The 21,476-nt window shown below is 34.5% G+C and overlaps 1 protein-coding gene across 1 annotated transcript in view; it reads left to right on the forward strand.

The window, feature by feature from the left end:
* Window positions 1-13,702, forward strand: part of LOC149219039 (uncharacterized) — a 482,479-nt gene extending 468,777 nt beyond the window's left edge. Inside the window, exons 13-14 of the mRNA XM_089382522.1 lie at window positions 13,078-13,148; window positions 13,289-13,702. Coding sequence (XP_089238648.1) covers window positions 13,078-13,148; window positions 13,289-13,384 — 167 coding nt within the window. The 3' untranslated portion in view covers window positions 13,385-13,702. The remainder of the gene's footprint in view (window positions 1-13,077; window positions 13,149-13,288) is intronic.
* Window positions 13,703-21,476: the final 7,774 nt, after the last annotated feature.

Below are 21,476 nucleotides of genomic sequence, written 5' to 3' on the forward strand. Positions count from 1 at the left end.
TGATTGATGTGATATGGTTCAATGATCAATTTATGTTTTTTTATGTTTTTTATGTCTATTTCATCATTCTACATGTTTTTGTTGACATATATGTATCAAAAATTAAAAAATATAAAAAATATATATATTTTTAAAAAATCGCTCCGGGATTCGCTCCCAAACCGGGAGCTTCTGAAAATGGTCGCTCCCGCTCCCGCTTCCGCTCCCGCTCCCCGCTCCCGCTCCCGCTCCCAAGTAACACTGTATGGCACAAAACAAAACATGCACATCCTCAGTGCGCAGTCACCATACCCAAAAGACTTATTTCATTTCGACGACCACACACGCGGGCTTACATAACATATAAAAAACATACATAAAAAAAACGTGGCCCATACTAATATTAAAGGCCCACACCTAAACTACGTACATGCATATATAAAAAATATGATAATGTGCCCATAACCATTTAAAGGGCATTCACCAAAAAACTACGTCAAGCATTAAAATCATTAACTCTTCCATTCTCGGCGGTCAACCAATAGTCTTTTACTCCACGCAAAATTAATTCGTTGCAGGCCCGTATGCACCTTACGCAATCGACGGCTGAGGACGCGCGAGGAGATCGGACGGCGGAGATTGATATCGGAAGGCAGTTTGCAGCAGGACTTTAACGCCCGAGAAAGTGACTTTGGCTTATGTCATGCGGGTGACACGCGTCGCCTCCATATTATATCGGAGCTCCTTGCCGGAATATTCCGCCGTCGGCAAATCGCTCCGAGAAAATTCCGGTGCCGAATTCTGGTCAATCCACCGCGCTGCTGAGTAGGCATCCGGCGCTGCTCTGGTTTTGGGTGCGTAGTTGAAATTAGATTTCAACACTCCCCTTTAATTTCAACTGCTGGGCATTCAATCTTACCCAAACACTTCCTCACATATAGGGATTCACTAACTGCTTCTGATGCAGTTCATAAACAAACAAAGTTGTCTTCCTCTTAATAGAGGGATTAACCTGAAACTGTGCTTAAGAGCACCTTCCTCATGACAGAGGGATTCACCATAACAATGTGCTGAAGAGCACCTTCCTCTTGACAGAGGGATTCACCTGTGACTATGCTGAAAAGCATCATCCTCTTGATAGAGGGATTTACCACACTATGCTGAAAAGCATCTTCCTCTTGACTGAGGGATTCACCATGACACTGTGCTGAAAAGCACCTTCCTCTTTAACAGAGGGTTTCACCAAATGACTGTGCTGAAAAGCACCTTCCTCATTAACAGAGGGATTACAAACAGACACTGCTTTACATGCAGTTTCAAAAACAAACAATCATTGCACTGCTGTGTGTGCAAACTCATTACATTGTTCTTTTATGCTGCTGCATATTCTCTGCTGCACTGTTGTGCCATCTTCTTTGCTGCGTCTACCCCACACTGCTGTGTCTACACTTGCTGTTGTGTTGCTGCACTCCACTTACATTTCTTTGCAAACTCTGCATTGCTGTGCATTCTTCAAAGACCAAATACTCTGTCTTTTCTAGAACAATTACACTGTCCCAATTTACAAATTTACGCTGCTGTGTGTAAACATTTCTTACACTTACTGCTGTTGCATATATTGCATTTCAATTCAATGAACAACACATTCATTACATTTACCTTTACTACTGTAAGGAAAATTTCTTTTACATGTGCTGCTGTTCAAAACTTCTTGCTGCTGCATTTTTCACATTTGCATTTCTGTGTGCTTCTCCTTCTTGCCATCATGCTGCTGTCCATAACTTCTTGCTGTTGCAATTTTCATATTCACTGCTGTCCATACCCATAACCATAGACTGTCATCCCTGGGTTTTTATTCGCTGTTGCGTTGCCTCTGCAATTTGCACTGTCGCTGCCTTTTGTTTCATCACACTACTGTGCCCATACTCTTGGCACTTCATTCTCCACACAAAAAATAACACGGGCTGTTACTTTTTACACCCTTGCTTCACACAATCTTCAGCTTCATTTTTTTTATCTTCATAATGCACTGCTGTGCAATTCCTTTCGATTTTCTACTGCCACACACATTCTCATTCACCCATGTGCATTAAAAATCTGCTGTCCATGTTTTTCTTTAGGCATTTCTGTGCATGTTGCATTGCATACTAAAAAAACATTACAAATTCTTTACTGCTGTGTGAAAGAATTTCATTGCATTCTCAGCCACTGAGCATTTACGTTCTGCTACGTTTTGCCTTCTTCTCATTTTCTTCTCACTGCTTTGCATTTTCATTCCCAATAGAAAACATTTCAATCTGCTGTGTATTATACTCACTCTGCTGTGAGTATATTCTCTCACATTACATAGAAGGAAACTACCTTCCATTGCTATGCATTTCAATGCATGTGCACCACAAAAAAAAATTTCAAACTGCTGTTTTATGTTTTGTCCTCCCACTGCTGTGAGGGTCTCCATGCTTTGCATTTTTCTCTTATCTCGCTGCTGCTCTTTACATTTCAGCGCTGCCATCTTTTCTTCTTTATGCATTTCTGTGCATATTGCATAAAAACAAAGCAAAAACATTGCTGATTTCATCACTGCTGCATATTACCTTTCAGAGGGATTAACAAAGATTTCATTTGCAACTGCTGCGCTGCAATACATCCTCCATCAACAAATGACTGTTAATACAGTTCAGCAAACAAAAAAAAATTACAAGCTCCCCTTTAATGTGTGCTTGTCTTCTTTTGGCAGACTCTTCTCAAAACAAATTTAGATCCACTGGGGAGTTCAAGGGGTTTTTAGATTGTCTTTCCTTCCTTCTCCATACTTGTGTAACTTTCTTCTTTTGCATGGGTCTAGCTTGTGTAAGAGCCCATGTTAAGTTATAGTCACGTGCCATATGCCCAATGTTATGACACTTGAAACATTCAACATTATTCATGAATAAGAATTCATGATTTCTTCTTGTGAAATTATTTCTTGGAGATTGTCGGGGACCACAACATCTATCTCCATGAAATGCTCTACAGTCTTTTGCCATATAACCAAAGTTTGAACAAGCATAACAATAACCAAAAAATGAACTTTGGTACCTGGAAGATGGAGGTTTTCTTGATGCACTTCTGAAGCCTTGCTGCCTTGAGATCCTTTGATGATCACCATTGCCTCTTGCCTTTTTGCCATCAGCTACATTTCCTCTTGGAGCTGATTTTCTACTTGGAGCAGGATTCCTTCTATTGTTGCCTTCATTTTTCTCCTTGCCTTTGCTAGAACTAGGAGCATCACCATCTCTTTCTGGCTTCTTCACATCTCCTTTGCTTAAAGCATCTTCATCCTTGCTTGAGGGTTCACCTACATACCCAAGTCCTGATTTATCAGATGGAGATCTGTGATAGCTAAGCATGTCATCTAAAGCTTGAGAGCTCTTCATGATCTTGTTCATCCCTTCAACCTTTTTCCTGAGGAGGACAATCTCTTCTTCCAACTTTTCACATTCATTATTTTTCTTTGCTAGTTGTCCCTCAGTTTCTTCCTTGCTACGAGTAGCTTCAGCTGCTACTATTTTGAAGGAGATAATATATGTCTTCATTTTGGAGATTTCTTCATCTTTTGCTTGACTGCTCTTCATTTTCTTTTCAGCTCCTTGTGCCTGCTTCCTGGCTTCTTGTAGTTCGGACTTAAGGGAGGAGACCTCTACCTTGTACTGTCCAATCTCTTCCACAAGCTTATTCACTTTCTTGTGTCTTTGTTCAAGTTGACTTGTCAAGACATCTGCCTGCTTCTTTGCACTATTCAGCTGATTTGTCATGGATATGACTTCTTCATGATGTTTCTTCTTGCATTGGTCAAGCTCCTTCTTAAGCTTGGCAAGCTCTTCATCCCTTTCTCTTACTTGAAGCTTGATGAGGTCAACCTTCTCATTCTTAGCTTCTATGATGGGTTCTTCTTGACTCATTGTCATGGTCAGTGCTCCCTTTGCATGAAGGTCATGCAGTCTGTCCCATATATCCTTTGCTGATGTATATTTTCCTAGATTCCTCTTCACAGAATCAGGGAGTCCATCCAAGATAGTCTTTGCTGCTTGTGCATCATACTCCATGGATTCTTTATCCATCTTGCTGTCATCAATCACTGACTCCCAGACTTCAATCCCCTCAGACATTAGGAAAGCCCTCATCATTATTTCCCATACATCAAAGTTTCCATCAAACTTTGGAACCTCAAATACAATGCTTTCAAACAGATTGCCTTCTAGTTTAGTAGAGAAGGGAGACACATTTTTAGCAGGCTTGGATGCTTTCTTCTTTGACCTTGCCATTCTTAACTAGTCTTCAAATACTTGACTGTGTTTTTTTTAATCACTGACTGTTTCTTCAACAGTAACACAAAGGAAAGCTTGAGGAATACCTTAATCCTTTTACCTGAGGCTTCACACTGCTGGAGAGGTTTGACTGCTGCAACAACACCTTCTTTCAGCTTCTTTGAGTCTTCAAAGAGCCTGGACTAGCTCTGATACCACTGTTGGGTATTTTTAAATGGGAAATACCAAAACCAATCATGCAAATACCACAGAGCCAATGCTCTGTTTCATTTCTTCCAGGACCTTTGCACAGCGAAGCTATTAAAAACAAAATCACTCAAAACAGTTCATTTCACAGCCATAAAATACTTCTATTGCTTAAAAACAAAAACTGTTACACACTTCATCCTCTGCGCAGAGAGGGATTCACTGGAGAAACTCTGTCTCCTCATTTCTGGTCTTCCACTGCTGTGGGCATTACAACAACTTCTGTTTTACAATGGGGTAAGAAAATTACATCCCCTGCTCCTGATATCTCGCACTGCTGTGCGTTTAACATTTACCACAAAATTACATACGCCTCTGTTCAGGTTTTTTTTACCGCACTGCTGTGCGTTCATTACAACAAAAAATTCACCACCGCCACCGTGCGCAGGCACAACATTGCTCTTTGTTCTCTGAGCAATTACTCCCGTGCAGCACACCACACTTTTGCCTATTATTCTTTACCGCACTGCTGTGCGTTCAATATATGGCACAAAACAAAACATGCACATCCTCAGTGCGCAGTGACCATACCCAAAAGACTTATTTCATTTCGACGACCACACACGCGGGCTTACATAACATATAAAAAACATACATAAAAAAAACGTGGCCCATACTAATATTAAAGGCCCACACCTAAACTATGTACATGCATATATAAAAAATATGATACTGTGCCCATAACCATTTAAAAGGGCGTTCACCAAAAAACTACGTCAAGCATTAAAATCATCAACTCTTCCATTCTCGGCGGTCAACCAATAGTCTTTTACTCCACGCAAAATTAATTCGTTGCAGGCCCGTATGCACCTTACGCAATCGACGGCTGAGGACGCGCGAGGAGATCGGACGGCGGAGATTGATATCGGAAGGCAGTTTGCAGCAGGACTTTAACGCCCGAGAAAGTGACTTTGGCTTATGTCATGCGGGTGACACGCGTCGCCTCCATATTATATCGGAGCTCCTTGCCGGAATATTCCGCCGTCGACAAATCGCTCCGAGAAAATTCCGGTGCCGAATTCTGGTCAATCCACCGCGCTGCTGAGTAGGCATCCGGCGCTGCTCTGGTTTTGGGTGCGTAGTTGAAATTAGATTTCAACAGCCAACTGCTTCAACTGGGCTGTCCAAAAAACTTTGAGCAAGCCAATTGCTCAGCTGCCCTGGTGGTTGGTTTAATAGAGTTGAAGTTCACATTTGTCCATAGAATACACAGAATTAATCCAACTTTTCCCACGCAGCTAAAATTGCATCTAAATAAGTTTTAACCCCTCTATTTATAACTTGATTAGGGTTTGCGGGGAGCTGTGGATAATTTAGTGGATGCGGCTGAGGGCTTACACTGAAACGATGCAGGCCTGAGTCGAATTTAGAAATAGTGGGCGGATGCTCACAGGGAAACAGAAAAATGGGCTCGTGCCTTGTTGGTGATTTGGGTCAATGTCTGCCGAGGGGGCCGAATCCTGTGCGTGGAGGTGGTTCGAAAGGGGAAGCGAGATCCCTAAGTGCATGGGATGCTAAAAAAACGAACGCTGTGTTTACCTGTCTGATTCACGTCTCTAATTGGTTTGTCATACAGCAGTTGTGACTGGTTGTAGTTGTATGTCAACGTTTCATGAACAGATTTGGACGCTACTTCGAAGACACAGAAAAACCATTTCCTTCCATTATCTTTTTATCGTTCATTTGCACCATACCTGACTGTATTGTTATGCAAAGTTCCTCTATGATCTAGTATGTCTGTTATTTAATTTCTTAACTGTGTTGTTATGCAATGTTGCTCTATGATCTGGTATATCTGTTATTTAATTTCCTAATTAAATGAGATCCTCTGTTGAAAATATATGCTGTAGTTTATGCATGGCATCTAATTGACCGGCCATGCTGTGAATTTTTTTGTGAACTGGACAATCCAGGAATGCACGTTTTCGTTTGTCTTCAACAATATTTTTAATGGAAAACTTGCATATCTTTTATTCCCATCCAGTTGTTGTTTGCGGGCACATACAAATGGGTGCCATAAATGATCACATGATTTCTTAATGCCCATGAAATCTCCTAACCGCCCAGAATACTATTTTTACGCTATTTGAGTTGGTTTTTTTAGTAAGTTGGGGGTGTTCGCCACGAGGAGAACCAAATTCGAATCTCCTAGAAGTGTAGACCCCTCTCTCCAATCTGAACGTGAAGAATTGAAGAAGCGGAGAAATATCGGGTCGTCTATTGATCACTTTACTCTTCTAAAATCTTATTTTACTCTATTTTTGCAGCACTCAGATTCCTCTATTCGAATTTTGTTTTAATTTTGTTTTACTATGTAAGCGGAGTATTTATATCAATCAAATCTTTTTTGAAAGGAATTTTCAGTTTCTTTTTTTCCCTAATAAAAAACCCTAATTTATTATCGTACCCATGGCATTTAAGTCAGTTTATTCTCTTTTTTAGTGAAGGGCCTAAAATCGTAGAATACTTACTCACTTTCTAGATGATCTTGATAGAAAGATAAATTTGAAAAGTTTAAAATAATCACAAATCTTTCTAGTTACTTCGTTCCCTATTCCACTGATTCTGATCCTTAGGAGAACAAATTCCACCGAGCTCGAACAAAATGCCAATAACCCAAGTAAACCAAAGTCACAGTTCTATAGCTATTCGGCTTCAACCTGTGGTCCTTCCATCCATAAGTTGAAGGTTTAGTCACGATGAAAAAATATCTTCCCCATAGATATGTAATTTATCTAACTTTTCAAACATTCTGTGTCGCTATCTTGGAACCAAAAATGTGTTTATCTTTCATCATTTCAGACCCAGATTACGAGAAGGTATGCTATTCTTGGGTATTCATAGGGAAGGTTTTGAACCTATCTGGAAATAGAGTAAGTGTATATATTAGAATGTTTAATTCCACTTATAGTCATCGATCAAAAGTATACATAGAGGCCAATATCTCTTGGAAAGCCAAAATTCTTATTTCTCAATTAAGGATTAATTCTCTTTAATTCGGTTGTGAAACAAGGCGCTGGAAAAGGCCAAAAGAAGTGTGACAGGAAAGAGTATGCATTTTTTGTTCTTCCGGACAAGTGGAAACAGAAAAACATTTCATTTTAGAATGTGAGGCCTTTAAAGACAATAGGGAAAATTATGCAGATATGCTAGCAGCGAGCTCTTAGGATAATCTATTTAGAGGGGTTTGTCGAGACACTAGGAGCATTTATTTTGAAGCTTCACAAAAGAAGCCCAGAATACGTCAAGTAGAGGAAAAAGCCATAGGCTATCTTTAGCTTCGTGGACATTAAAATAATTTATTTCTTTCTTCTTTCTATATATAAGTTCATATAATAATATAGTTTAAAATTAGTTAAAATGTGGATAAACGTTAATTCATAATAAATATTAAAATATTTATTTTATAATATCTCTCACATTACTTAAATTTAAAAAAACTCATAAAAATTAACTAAATTATAATTTTATTTTAAATTGTTATTATTAATTATAAAAAGAATTAATAAATAACCTAAACATATATACTTATAAAAAAACATGTAACAAAATAATTAACTATACAAATTCTTAAAAATAAATTTTGTTAGAACTCATAAAAAACCATAACTCATTTCATATCACACTCTTGAAATTATTATTTTTTTTAATTAATTAATTTAATTAAAAATGAAAAAAAGAACACAATTAAAAATATTATAGAATATTCACACTGTCGCCTAATAATTATTGATATTAATTAAACTAAAATTTTGAAAACCCTATATTTTAACTTAATTGGGTGGATGGTAGGAATTTAACATCCACTAAATATTCTAAAATATTCTTAGCTTGGAAGTTCCTACCATCCATCGAATTAACCACAGTTGCTTTGTAGGATTGTCTAAGTTTAGGTTCATAAGGGGATCCATCATCAAGACATAATTATTGATAATTAAATTAAAACTTTGAAAACCCTATATTTTAACTTAATTGGGTGGATGGCAGGAATTTAACATCCACTAAATATTCTAAAATATTCTTAGCTTGGAAGTTCCTACCATCCATCGAATTAGCCATAGTTACTTTGTAGGATTGTCTACATTTAGGTTCATAAGTGGATCCATCATCAAGACATAAAGGCATGAGGGAAACACACTCAAGAGAACAATATAAATATAAAAGAAAAAGGAAGGAAAATAAAAGGATGTTGGCTATGAAGACTTAAAGAAATTTTTTTAATTTATAAAAATGTTGGCCATGAAAAACCTAAAGCTTAATCTTTTTTAAATATTAATATATTATATTAGTGGCGGTAGGAGCAGAAGGGGTAATATTTTTCCTTGACAAACAAATGGAGATAAAATATGTGTGGGGTTTAGGAGTGGTCACCAATACAAGACATAGTTGTTTGCTTTGTGGAAAGGATTGGATCTTGCTCTAACTCTAGGAATAAATAAAATAAATGTTGTAGGAGATTCCTTGATGGTTATTAGAATGTTCACACCCCAAAATCACCAATATGATGCTAACAGGTCCTCTATTATTAAAAGAATAGAATATATGTTGTAAAAATTTGAAGAGCACTCATGCTTTCATGTTTTTTTCCACTTCAACGGGGATGACAATGAGCTGGCAAATCATGGAGTGCTTCTAGGTGCACGTAAATACGAGGTCGACAAGAGAGATCTAGCCCATCTTCCCATACCTAATAGAATGTTGGTTGGAGCAGCAATAAAGACCATCATTGATGGTGTTGACAAAAGCATGATGCATGGAGGTATAAATGGCAAGTGTGACAGGTGGGAGAAGGTCAAAGCGCACTTAACGCTTGGCGTCTTCTCGGATTCCCAGGGCAACAAGTTGAAAGGCATGAGGAAGGTAATAACTCAGCTCATGGTAGCCGTAGAGAACCCATCATTTCAGCGATTTGGGAGGGATGCATATCACACTGGAGAATCAATGGCAAGGGGATGGGGTAAGGATTTGTTTCATGTCTAAGTGAATTGGCTGCAAGGATGGTTTGGCAGATCCCTCGGACAAGATGTCTATTTAATGGGTATGAAGATCAAGGATCTACATGCAATAATGGCACTAGCAGATGATAATTGCACGGAGAAGGAAATTTGTCTATTTAAAGATTCACAACCCTCCCCCAAGTCATCAGTTGTTTCAAGCTTGGAGTGTCGATTTGATAATTGTGTGGTCTAGAGAGACTCTGGTATGGATACGTGTGAAGGCCAAGAAAGGAAATCCCTTGAGGATGATTTGGCTTGCTAGAAGAGGGCCACCGAATTCTTGTTTAAATTACTAATGGGAAGGCTAGACCTTATTACTCGTCGGGTTGGGATGCTGGAGAAAGATCATGCTTCCAATGCCAGGGGTATTAATGCTAAGTTTGAGAGTGTTGAGGCGTCACTGGAGTGGAAGATAGTGAAGCTGGACACTGACCAGTTCACTTCCAACTCACATTTGATTAGTGATAGTGTATTTGCAGAGGTGAAGGAGATCATAGTGCGGTTACCTAAGACGATTGTTGCCCAGTTGCAAAATGATGGAGAAGAAGGTGTTATGGGAGCTACTCCGAGCAGTCGAGGCAAAGAAGTCAGCGAGGATGCGGGGAAGTCAAATCCTGGTTAATGTTTTTTCATATATTGTCGTCATGTGTTAATATTGGGCATGTTCTTTTGGGTATATAGTATATATTAGTGTTTTGTTATAGCTCATATGGTTCGTAGAGGGAAGAAAATAGTTTTATGGTTGTACTGGGATATAGAAGCAGCTACATAAACTGAAGCTAGTTTTGATATGGTGATGTAAAAACAATTCTAGAAGTGTAACCCAAATTTTAAATATAAAGCATATATATATATATATATATATATATTATAATAATAATATTATTATTAATATTATGCTTGTTATTATAATATTATTGTTAGTGTTAATATACCTAATAATATCAATTAATTATTTTATTTCTTCTTTATAAATGTTGTTAAATTATTTAAGAAAATTAAGAATAATGTTATGATGTTGTTATTAAATTTAATGTTATTATTATTAAATGTAATTATAATATTAATTAATTATTTCATTTCTCCTTTCTATGTAATATAAATATTATATAATATAATGTGAATATTATTAAATGATGATATTAATTATTGTTTTCATATTAATATTATTAATATTGTTATTAATATTCTAATTAATAATATTATTATAGTGTTAAATAGAATCTTAAATGGAAAGGAGGGAAAGGTTAACAGAAAGGGAAGAGGGATGGTCATTAATGATTAAGGAAGAGTGTGATGAGGCATAATTTAAGAGTTCTTCAAGTTTTTAAAGTGGTTAATAATGGGAATCCAATGGTTAATAATCAGAGGATTAAGGAATAAGTGGCTGATATCAACCACCAAAGGATTCACTATTTAATTTTGGTGGAATATGTAAAGAAGACCAAGCATCATATAGAGGAGGCTAAGGTTACTGGGAAGATTTCTCATTGTCATCACCTTAAGTTTAGGGAAGCCATTGAAATTGAGAGGTGGTCAAGTAATCTTAATAGGGATGATGGATGAAAAATTAGTAGCTATTGAATTCATGCCCTTTCTTTTTAGTTTTTTCTCCTTCTTGGTCCAGTTTTTTTTCTATTTGTTTGTGTTTTCTTCTCATTTCTCCCCATGGGATTTATTAATCCTGCTTTCTTTCCATTCTCCGTCTCTATTTTATTTTTAATCTTGATTCAGTTTTCTTCGTGATTTTAAGTATATTGTTTCCATGGTTTTAATAACTTCCCCTAGCTTGGATTTTTGAATTTTGTTTTTAATTTCCATATATATATAGATATATATATTTCTTTCTCTCAGTCATAAGTAATAATATTTTTAAATCTTAAATTTATATATATATATATATATATATATTTATCTATTTAAATTATAAGTAAAAGATTAGATTATAATCCTTAATCTTTATCATTAGTTAGAAAATAATGTCAATAGTTATTTATATCCTTTAACTCCATTATTTATATAAATTTGATATTTGATATATTATTATTTTATTAATCTAATAAATTAATGTATTCCTCCTTTGTTTTAGGATGTTATATATTGCTTATTAGAATAATGTTTATTATATTATTATTCCCTTAAATTATGGGTTTGTTATAATCTTTTATATATATTTATGTATATCTTATTTTTCGTCAAGTCTAGGTTATTTTTTATGATTTTAATTTTTATATATTTTTAAATTATTTAGTTAAAAAATAATTAATTAAATATTTTAAAATTAATTAAAAATTTATCAGTATTATTAAAAATTATTTATAAAAAAAATTTCCTCCTCTCCCAATCATATATAATCGATCTATCTTCCTATTTAACCTATTGCCTTGATGTCATTCTTCATCTTGTCATGATGATGAACCAAATTCTTCCAATGTGATTTCTACCGAAAATGTTTTAAATATTCGATCCCACTATTGTTGAGTTCTAAGCCATTATTTCTATTTAGATTGTTAGGGTTTGGATCATCTCCAAGAGTGTCTATTCAAATAATGGTTTTCCCTTACTGTAATTTGAGACTTTTCAAGTTTTATATGGTGCTTGGTTTTGAAGGAATGTTGGGCAAGGGTAGAAGTGAACATGTTCTTGTGTGTGATGTTTCTTTCATTGTGGTTTCAAAGGATTTTCCAATTTCCACAATATAGCATTTACCACATGAGAAATTACTTTTATAGATACCTTGGTGTTGATGTGGGTCTATGCTATCTTTGACAGATCTCATTTCTTATTAGTATTCACAAATTAAAGGTTGATATTTATCTCCAAAGTAATTATTTTTGGGTTTTTAATTATATTGATTAATTAAAAAAATATCTTATTACAAGTCTCATATGAAATGTGTAGTGATTTTTTATAAGCCATGGTATTGTAACAAAATATATTTACAAAATAAAAAATTTCATGATAAAGTGTGAGTTAATTTAATTAATGTTTTTTAGATGTATATATGTTTTATTTTTTTATAATAATAACAATAAATTTATAATTTAGTTAATTTTTATTATTTTTTAATTTTCGTAACAATTTTATAATGAATTTCGGCCTAAATTCTTTTTTTTTTAATGTATATATGTTTATTAATAATAATAATAATAATCTGTGGCTAAAGCACTTTGCTAATGGGAAGTTATGGGGTCAATTCTCCTTAGGCTCTGCTCATAAATTTTTAAACATGACCATAATGTAGCCTCACTACTTAAGAATTTACGTAATTTTTTTATAATTTAGTTAATTTTTATTATTTTTCTAATTTTAACAATAATGTTTTGATATTCATTATATAATTAAGTTAGAAATTATGGATAATTAAATTAAAATTATGAAAACCTTAAATAAACACCCAGTAATGTGAAAATTTATCTAATTAACCTATATTGAATAGTAAGAAATGTCTACACCCTGCTCTTTACAGATGCCACAGCATTTAACTTTCTTGTGCTTCTCGTTGATGCTACAGCATCTAACTTTCTTGTGTGTTGATTAACTTGCAGCATTGTTCCTATCCGACAAAGCACCATTTGATTGCCCGGGATTCAGTCTCATATGTGCTGCATTTCTAATGGTAGATATTGCCAATTAAATTATTTTCTCTGCTATTTTAGCTTTTTTCGGTTTCATTCAAATTAACTCACCTGGGAATGCAACCAAGCTTAGATTACTCAATACAGGCTAAAGATATCTGAGACTGTTTTCTTGATGCAGATAATTGCGTTCGTACAGGCTTGTGTGATGAGGCCTCCTCCTACGATAACCTCAGAAAGTACCGACTATGTGCAAGTGTTGTCCTCCGAAGATTGAGCAAGCAACATTGAATGTTTTGCCGGCTAGTAGCTGAGTTTCTCAAACAGGAGGCAGCCATAAGTGCATCGTCTGTTATAGATGGCATTTTGATTAGATATATAAGTTGTATAGATGATGGAGTTTCTGTTAGATTTATTTACGGTCTCTATTTTGATTTTCACACTCTGACAGGCATATGATTACTCACATGCTTTTATTGGAAGCTTTATTTGTGAAATGTGTAAGCCGGGTAGAAAATGTATTGGTAAATTATATAAACTAGCATTCCTTTTTTCCTGGAAAAAAAAATCTTTCCATCGTTCATGTAACAAAAGTAACAAAAGTATCTGTAATATATCTGATTTAAAAGTTGCATTTTTGTATTCTGTTGGGGAATTTTAAATTTCATAATATAATTTAAAAAAAAAATGCCTGATATGTTTTTTTTAAAATACATATATCTTACCAAAAAATTATATCTCCAAATTCTTATAAAAATAAAAAAACATCTTATATTTAAACTACTACTTTGTCAAATAACCTTCTCCACATGGTAATGCTAATTATTGGAACTCTTATCATGGCTCAAATTTTCTAATACATTTGGCAAGTTAATGGAATGTACATGGAAAACTACTTTTTTAAAGGGGATAGCTTACAAGTTTGTGCTTTGTGTTATGTTTTTCCGAAGGATAATAGGGTTTTAGGATTTTTTCCAAATTTTATTTTAAATTATTTGAATTTTAAAAAATATTATGTTAATATTTACCTAAATTATTGAAATATAAAAGAGGAGATTATGTTATTATACCAAGTCAAAACACAAAAAATTGATTTGAATACAAATATTATGTCTAAATTTAAGGAAAATTATTAGTCCAAAAACTAGAAAGAGGATAAGAGGAAATTAAGATACTATAAAGAGGTCACTAAATGTGATCTAAATATCAATTTTTTGTTTATATAATAGACCATTTAAAAAAAGAAAATCAAAAAGGCTAAAAGAAGAATGAATTCCATAGTTCAACAAATTGTTGGACAAATTCTAAAACACCCTATAGAGATTTAGGAAAGTTTATCTCAAACCTATTTAGTAATAAAAACAAAATGATAAAGCAAACCAATTAATTCATTGTCATTTTTCTTAAAGGTTTGAGAAACTAAAATCCGTCTCAGTTGACAACTAGAGTAGTCATCATCATCAAAAACATATTTATGGCAAAAAATAATAATGATATATGTAAGTTATAATTATGGATGTCTATTAAGTTTATCTTGGGTGGTTGGAAGGGATGATTGTTATCATCCCCACCTAGGTTCAATTTTGCAAGTGACATGATGAGTATATTGTTGCAATGGCTTCAAGTCTTATTGTTGAATGGGAGCCCTAAAGAATACCATGAAGAATATCTTACATTTTTTGTTGAACGAGGAGCCCTAAAGAATATCATATCCTTACTATGAAGAATGTCTTACATTGAATATGATATCTTTCCCATGAAGAATGCCTTACATTTGTTGTTGAACAAGAAGAGCGCTAAAGAATATCATATCGTTACCATGAAGAATATATTGCATTCATTGTTGAAGTATATCTTATCTATGGAACATTGTTATGTGAGGAACAAAAGGTTATAATTATGGATAACAAATAAAATTATCTTTTTCTTCAAAATGATGTCAAACATATTTTCCATGATTGCTAGCTTTTAAAAATAATCATATATTCTTATTTGAGAAGAGTTTTTTAAAATATGCTAATATTTTTTAATGATGTATTTTAAGTTTAAAATACACTTATCTACAAAATAAATTACTAAATAGATTTTAAAAACACATTGTGAAGAGGGAGAAAAAGGCTTATACACCTTCGCCAAAATCTGTGCAGAAATAGACATGAGTAAAGGTCTACCTGATCAGATCAATCTCAAAATTGGAGATTTCCACTGGACTCAGACCCTAGATTACGAGAACACAGCCTTTCACTGCGGACACTGTCATCACACAGGGCACCTTCAAAGCTCTTGTCCCTCAATGGCTGCCCAAAAGAAGAAAGCCAATCCTAAGCCAAAATCCAAAAGTTGGAAGCCTCATGATCCTCCTCCCATGGATGATTTTGACTCTAGCTCAGATGAAGAGGAAGGGGATCCGGAAGGATTAGAAGCATCGCTGGCACATGATCCACCCTCGACTGGTCCTGAGGATTCTTCTGTCCCTCCAAACTCACAGAAAAGGACTCATGAGTCCTCTCCATCGGATTCAGACAAGGAGACCTCTCCGTCTGCCCAACTCTGTTTGCAAATCTTACCAGCTCAGCAGAGTCAGCTTGATTGGGTCAAAGTTGGAAAAAAGAAAGGGAAAAAATGCCGAATAGTTGATTCTACCCACGTTGGGTAGAATCCTTTGTTCTGCTTCTACTTCTCTGTTCTTCTTATTACTTCTTGTTCAGCATTGCTCTCTTCTTGGTTTCTCTTGGGGGCGAGGTGGATAGTTTATCCTTTCCGGTTGCCCGTTTTCCTACTTCTCTTGGATGTATCTTCATATTGTACCATACTTCCTCTTAATAGAATTAGTTTTTTACCGAGAAAAAAAAAAAACATAGTGTGAATAATGTTGCTTATATTTTTGTCTTTCAAATTTAACTTATTTATGATTTAATATTTTTATTTTTTATTTTTTGTTATTTAATAATGTTATATTTACAAAATGTAGATATTAGAATAGTCCAATGACATAATACTTCTTTGCATTGTGCTATCTCCAAGAGGTTCACCTAAGTAAAGCATTATTTGTGGTGAATACTTCATTAATGAAAATACATGAATAAATATGGTAGAAGTGGCATCATGAAGAAAAGGGAGGGATATATTGGTAGGCGTGATGACTGCATAATTGTATGGGTTGTCTTCAGTTGGGGACGAGAGCCATCCATCATCGTAGCTAATCTCTCACTAAAACTACATATAGAAGATATAATCAATATTCATATTAATTAAGTAACAAACTATGTTTCAAAATCTTGTTAACAATGTATTCTTCCCTTTTTTTGAGATCGATGTCCCACAAAACGATGTGGAGAAAAAATATTGTTCTTATTGTTGTTGTTGTTGTTGTTGTTAGTATCCACCATCAAGTACATGCAATTTGAAACTACATTATCAAGCAAGCTCCAATGTACCTTTTTCATGTTTTGACATTTGACTTTCTTTTCTTATGGGTACTTAATATTGAATCTAAGAAAAGTGAGATTGTAATAATGATGGACACTACAAGATTTGATCTTTTGGTTCAATGAGTGAGGATGGGGTTTTCACCATTAAAGTTTCTTAGGAGCGACTAGAGTAGATCAAGGTGAACCAATCATCAATGATGTCAAACCTATACCACGTGGAAGGGAGAATGGGGTATGAGGAGAAATTTTTCGACTTCATTGATGATATGTTGGAGGGTCAAGTGATTTGGTTCAACCTAGTTGCAGATCCTTTGGATGACTTGAGGGATTCTCACTAGCTACATTAGTTGGGGTCCAAAGCCTTGGAGGAGGCGACCATGGTGATTCTAGGGGAGTTAGCATAGGAACTGAGTTTTCAAGGTGTCAAATCCTCAATCCAAGCAAAGCACAAGGTGGCGGGACTTCTCAATGATCCAACCAAGGACTATAATTGCTTAATTGTATCGCACCATGCTTGAAGGTGTGAACCTGATCTTGTGGATTCATCATCCCTAAATGCATGGTCAAAGGAGGAAGGTGGGTGATTACATTCCAGGCATGAATTTGAAAACACATTGAATGAGATTTGTCAAGAAGTTGATTTCCTTTGCAATAGTGCTATCGATCAACAAGATTATGTTTCTCATTCTTGATTTGTGGGCACAATGTGGGATCTGCAACTATTGAAGGGTGCCGCTTAAAGAACTTGGAGGTGGTAGGGATGTAGTATTAGTTAGGCTCTAGAAAGATGAAGAGACAAATATATATATATATATATATATATATATATATATATATATATATATATATATATATATATATATATATATCTATAAAGAAATCCATAAGCTTGAACCTAGTTGGAAAAACTAAACTCAATGACATTATGGAAACAAGGGATTGGCCATTGGTAGGACCTTTTCCTAGGAAGATGAGTAACAAGGAGCTAAATAATTGGACCAACCTCAACTTTTAGCTAGTCATGAGGTCCTATCCACACACCCTATTTCTAGTAAAAGGGTAGTTAGTTTAGGTTTTTAAGTCAATAGAAGAAGCAAAAATATTGCACTAGCATCGAAAGTGTGGGTCACAATCCTTTTTCTTAAAGAAATGGCATATAGGATTTTATGCTTGACAGGCTATTATTGATATTCTTCTAATATGGATTCATATTCCAATACTACCACTAATTTTGTGGTCCAAGGAGATGTTTGAAAAAAATAAAGAACACTTTGGTATTGTTTCCAAAGTAGAGTTATCTTACCAAGAGCTTGGGTATTATAGCATGACTCATATTTTGATAGGGCTGAAGATGAGCAAAGGTTTAGCAAATTAAATGGATATTAGAAGAGGAGTTGATCTTTTCCATCTCAATTTGGACTATGAAATTTAGATGTAAGTGATGCCATTGTTATGGGCACCTTTCAACAAACGAAAGTAGCCAAGTATCCCAAATAATTAGGCATTAAGGAAGCTTCCAAGAGGTCCATAGCTTTTGGAACTAGAAACAAGCCAAACTATGAGTACGAAATAATATTTAGGGGTTAAAATGACCTCAGATGACCTTCTAGTAGGAATATTTGAGTAGACACCTAGAACATAAACATTAGATAGTTCAAAGAACCTACCCAAGACATGGTCAATGACAAAAAGGTACCTCTACTTAAAACTCGTTAGTCTCCCTATATGAAGAAAAGTATTTCCTTGAATTTTTTTGCTTGTGGGACGTGGGGAAATGTGGTTGGATCAAAAGTAACATAATCCACAAGTGATTTCTATCTAGTTTTTCTAGTATAAAAGAACCCAATCCACTGCTTCTCATAATCTTTCCTAGAATTATTGAGGGTGTGGATGTTGCATGCGATCTAGAAGGTTCCATTGCAAACCCTAATTCATATTTCTCTTTAAAAGGAAAGGAAACTTAGGACTCCAATCCCCTGGAAATGGTGAAGGACAATTTAAGACATAGAACCAAAGGCATGCTTGATTTTGAAAGGAAGGTGGCAAGAGTTTTAAGCTTTGTTGAAGAAAACAATACCAAATCCAATCAAAAGGGAAGGAAAATTTTCATGTCTTTCTCCCATAAACAAGCATATGCAAAAGCAAGATCTAGCAAATGATTATCCTTAATTGATGCCCTTAGATAAAATCCCCCTTTCAAAGGTTCCAAATAAATTTTATAACCCTCAAATGTAGAGGATGGACAACCCCTCAAAGAAGTTGGACATAAAGAGATTAGTTGATATGTTCAAACCTTTTATTATTCTACAAGAATAGAAAATGATACATGGGGATAAAATTATTTAGGATCTCTCTAAACTTATTAGAAATGATATCTTATATGTTATTGATGTCACTGCTAAATCATGTAGGAATGTGACTAGATGGAATAAATGGCCCTTAGCTCTCATGAATTCTTGGGCCCTTCCTACAGGGTGAGAGCTTTCTTTTTCTCTTGGGATATGGGGAAGATATCATAATGTTGAATATTTATGGTCGTTATATGGACAATGTATTGTTGGGATATATTTTTCAAAATGGATTGTTTGTGATCAGGGAGACATGGATTTCACCTTATGAGCATCATAGGTATAGCGTGTAGCTATTTAACTGGACCCCTTCTCTAGATATTTTTATAAAAATTGAAGGAAACTCACCTTTTAAATATTGAACCAACCAAGCTATCTCCTACTTAGAGAAACAAGAGAGTTGGGGAAGCCATAATTGTTAAGATACTTGACAAGCTTTTAATTTATAAAGCCTTCCTAAATTCAAAAGCAATTAAAATCGCTCACAGGGTGTAGAATAGAGGGTGATGGGGTGTACTGTTAAGTCACTCAGTGATGTGAAGGTCACGGTCTGAAACTCCATAGGAAAAAATCCGGTCATGTTAAGGGCTCATGTGGCCTAGGCCAGATGTGATCCCAAGGTGATTTTGATGGTTTAGATGCCCCTGGGTCACGATTTCTCAAGACACAAGTCAAGCCTGATGTAATCTCTTATGAACTCAGATCGCTTAACCAAAAAAAAAAATTAAACTCAAATTTTGAAATGCATAGTAACAGAAAAAGTACATTTGAACCATTTTGATATATATATATATATATATATATATATATATATATATATATATAAAATTTAGAAATAATAAATTGGTGTTTTTGAATGGTTGTAGTTTAAAATCAATTTATTAGGGAATTGGTAGAGTTTAAGCTTCCTCAATTTTGGAAATAAGTCAAACAACAAAGGTTATCTAAAGCATAAATAAGTTTTTTTTATGGGTGGACGAATCTTTTTTTGGTTAATTTTTTAGGGTATTTAGACAATTAGGAATTAGTTAAGATCAATGTGGTTTGATGTGTCTAGGTAAAGTGTGTTTCTTTAGTATGCATTAGTTGCCTTGTAATTTGACAATCACCATATGTTCTAGACAAAGAATGATCTGACGACTCATTATCTCTTCAATACTAATAGCTATTGATTTGTGGCTTAACACCTAATTGGTCTATGATTTATATTTAAAATGGAGAGTCATTGCTTATGATTTATTTTGAGAAACTCTTATTTCCAATTTTCTTTGCATTAATAAAATTTCCTAAATGGCCACATTGTTTGGGATCTGCGTGGTCTATTTCCCTCTTAGACGGTTTTAACCACGTATAAATACTAGTGTGACATGCTTGGTCTAGTTGTGTGAGTGGTTTCTTAAGGTGTCTATCCTCTTTGGAATACCTTGTTATTTCCAACATGAATCAAAGCTTATTTGAAGACTCGGTGCCATTGTTGTTCAAGATTGTGAACCAGTGTTACTGCATGCAACAAAATATTTATCGGTTCTACTATTTTTGTGCATTTCTAGGCTTACTATACTATTGCATTGCATTTGGAGCGCAACTTTCACTAAAGAGTGTCTTTCATTTCATAAAAAACATGTGTTTGTTTGTTGACAGTATAGTTTTTTTTTCATATCTAGAGGTATAATTGTTGAACATATATATATATATATATATATATATATATATATATATATATATATATATATATATATATATATATTGGTTTTACTATCTTTTATTTTTGGTTTGCTACTCTTTATCAATGTGCTCCGTGTAATCTCAACAAATCATAAATACAACAATAATTTTGTTCTTTTTTTTTGTATTCTCCTGTGTGCTCTATGCAGTCACAACAAATCAAAATAGACAAAAAACTTGCATTTATTGGGTAAGCTAACTTGGATCTAACCCCATTGTTGTTGAGTTTCATTTTTTTCAAAATAATTGCTTGTTTTTGGATGAGAATATGAAAACACGATTTTTTGGGGGTAAGCATGCATTTTGAGCCAAATCTCTAACAACAACACCCCAATCCTCCTTCATTAGTATGATTATGTGTTTTTCACTAGCTCATTTGGTTGAAATTTACTACATTTATCAAAGAGATCTTGAAGTCAAAACAACAATAACACCCTCATTTTCCTTCGTTAGTATTGTTATGTGTTTTGCACTAACTTAGTTGGTTGAAAGTTACTTTATTTAGCACAAGCCTTGAGTTCAAGTCTCTTTTTCTAAGTGATTCACACTTGTTTTATTAAAATGGATCACTTCAAAAATTGTCTTAATTACAAAAGTGAGCTTATAAGCAAAGCTAGTGAGAGAAATGAATATTTTTCCTTTTTTTGGCAACATCCATCACCATGTGGGTTGACTCTACTTGCCACATGGATTTTTATTACCGTTAATGTCTTTTTCTAAAAAAAGGGAATCCTTTTCACATCTAAAGTCTAATTTCAATGCCATTTTTTTAAACAACCTACTTTTTGAAAGTTTTCCATCAAAATAGTCAATTTTAGCTATTGAATCCATATTACCAGCATATTTTAATATGGCTACTCCAAGT

This window comes from Pinus tabuliformis, chromosome Q (assembly GCF_031772625.1).
Source record: "Pinus tabuliformis cultivar Carrire ecotype Pingquan chromosome Q, CPIR1, whole genome shotgun sequence".
Taxonomy (NCBI): domain Eukaryota; kingdom Viridiplantae; phylum Streptophyta; class Pinopsida; order Pinales; family Pinaceae; genus Pinus; species Pinus tabuliformis.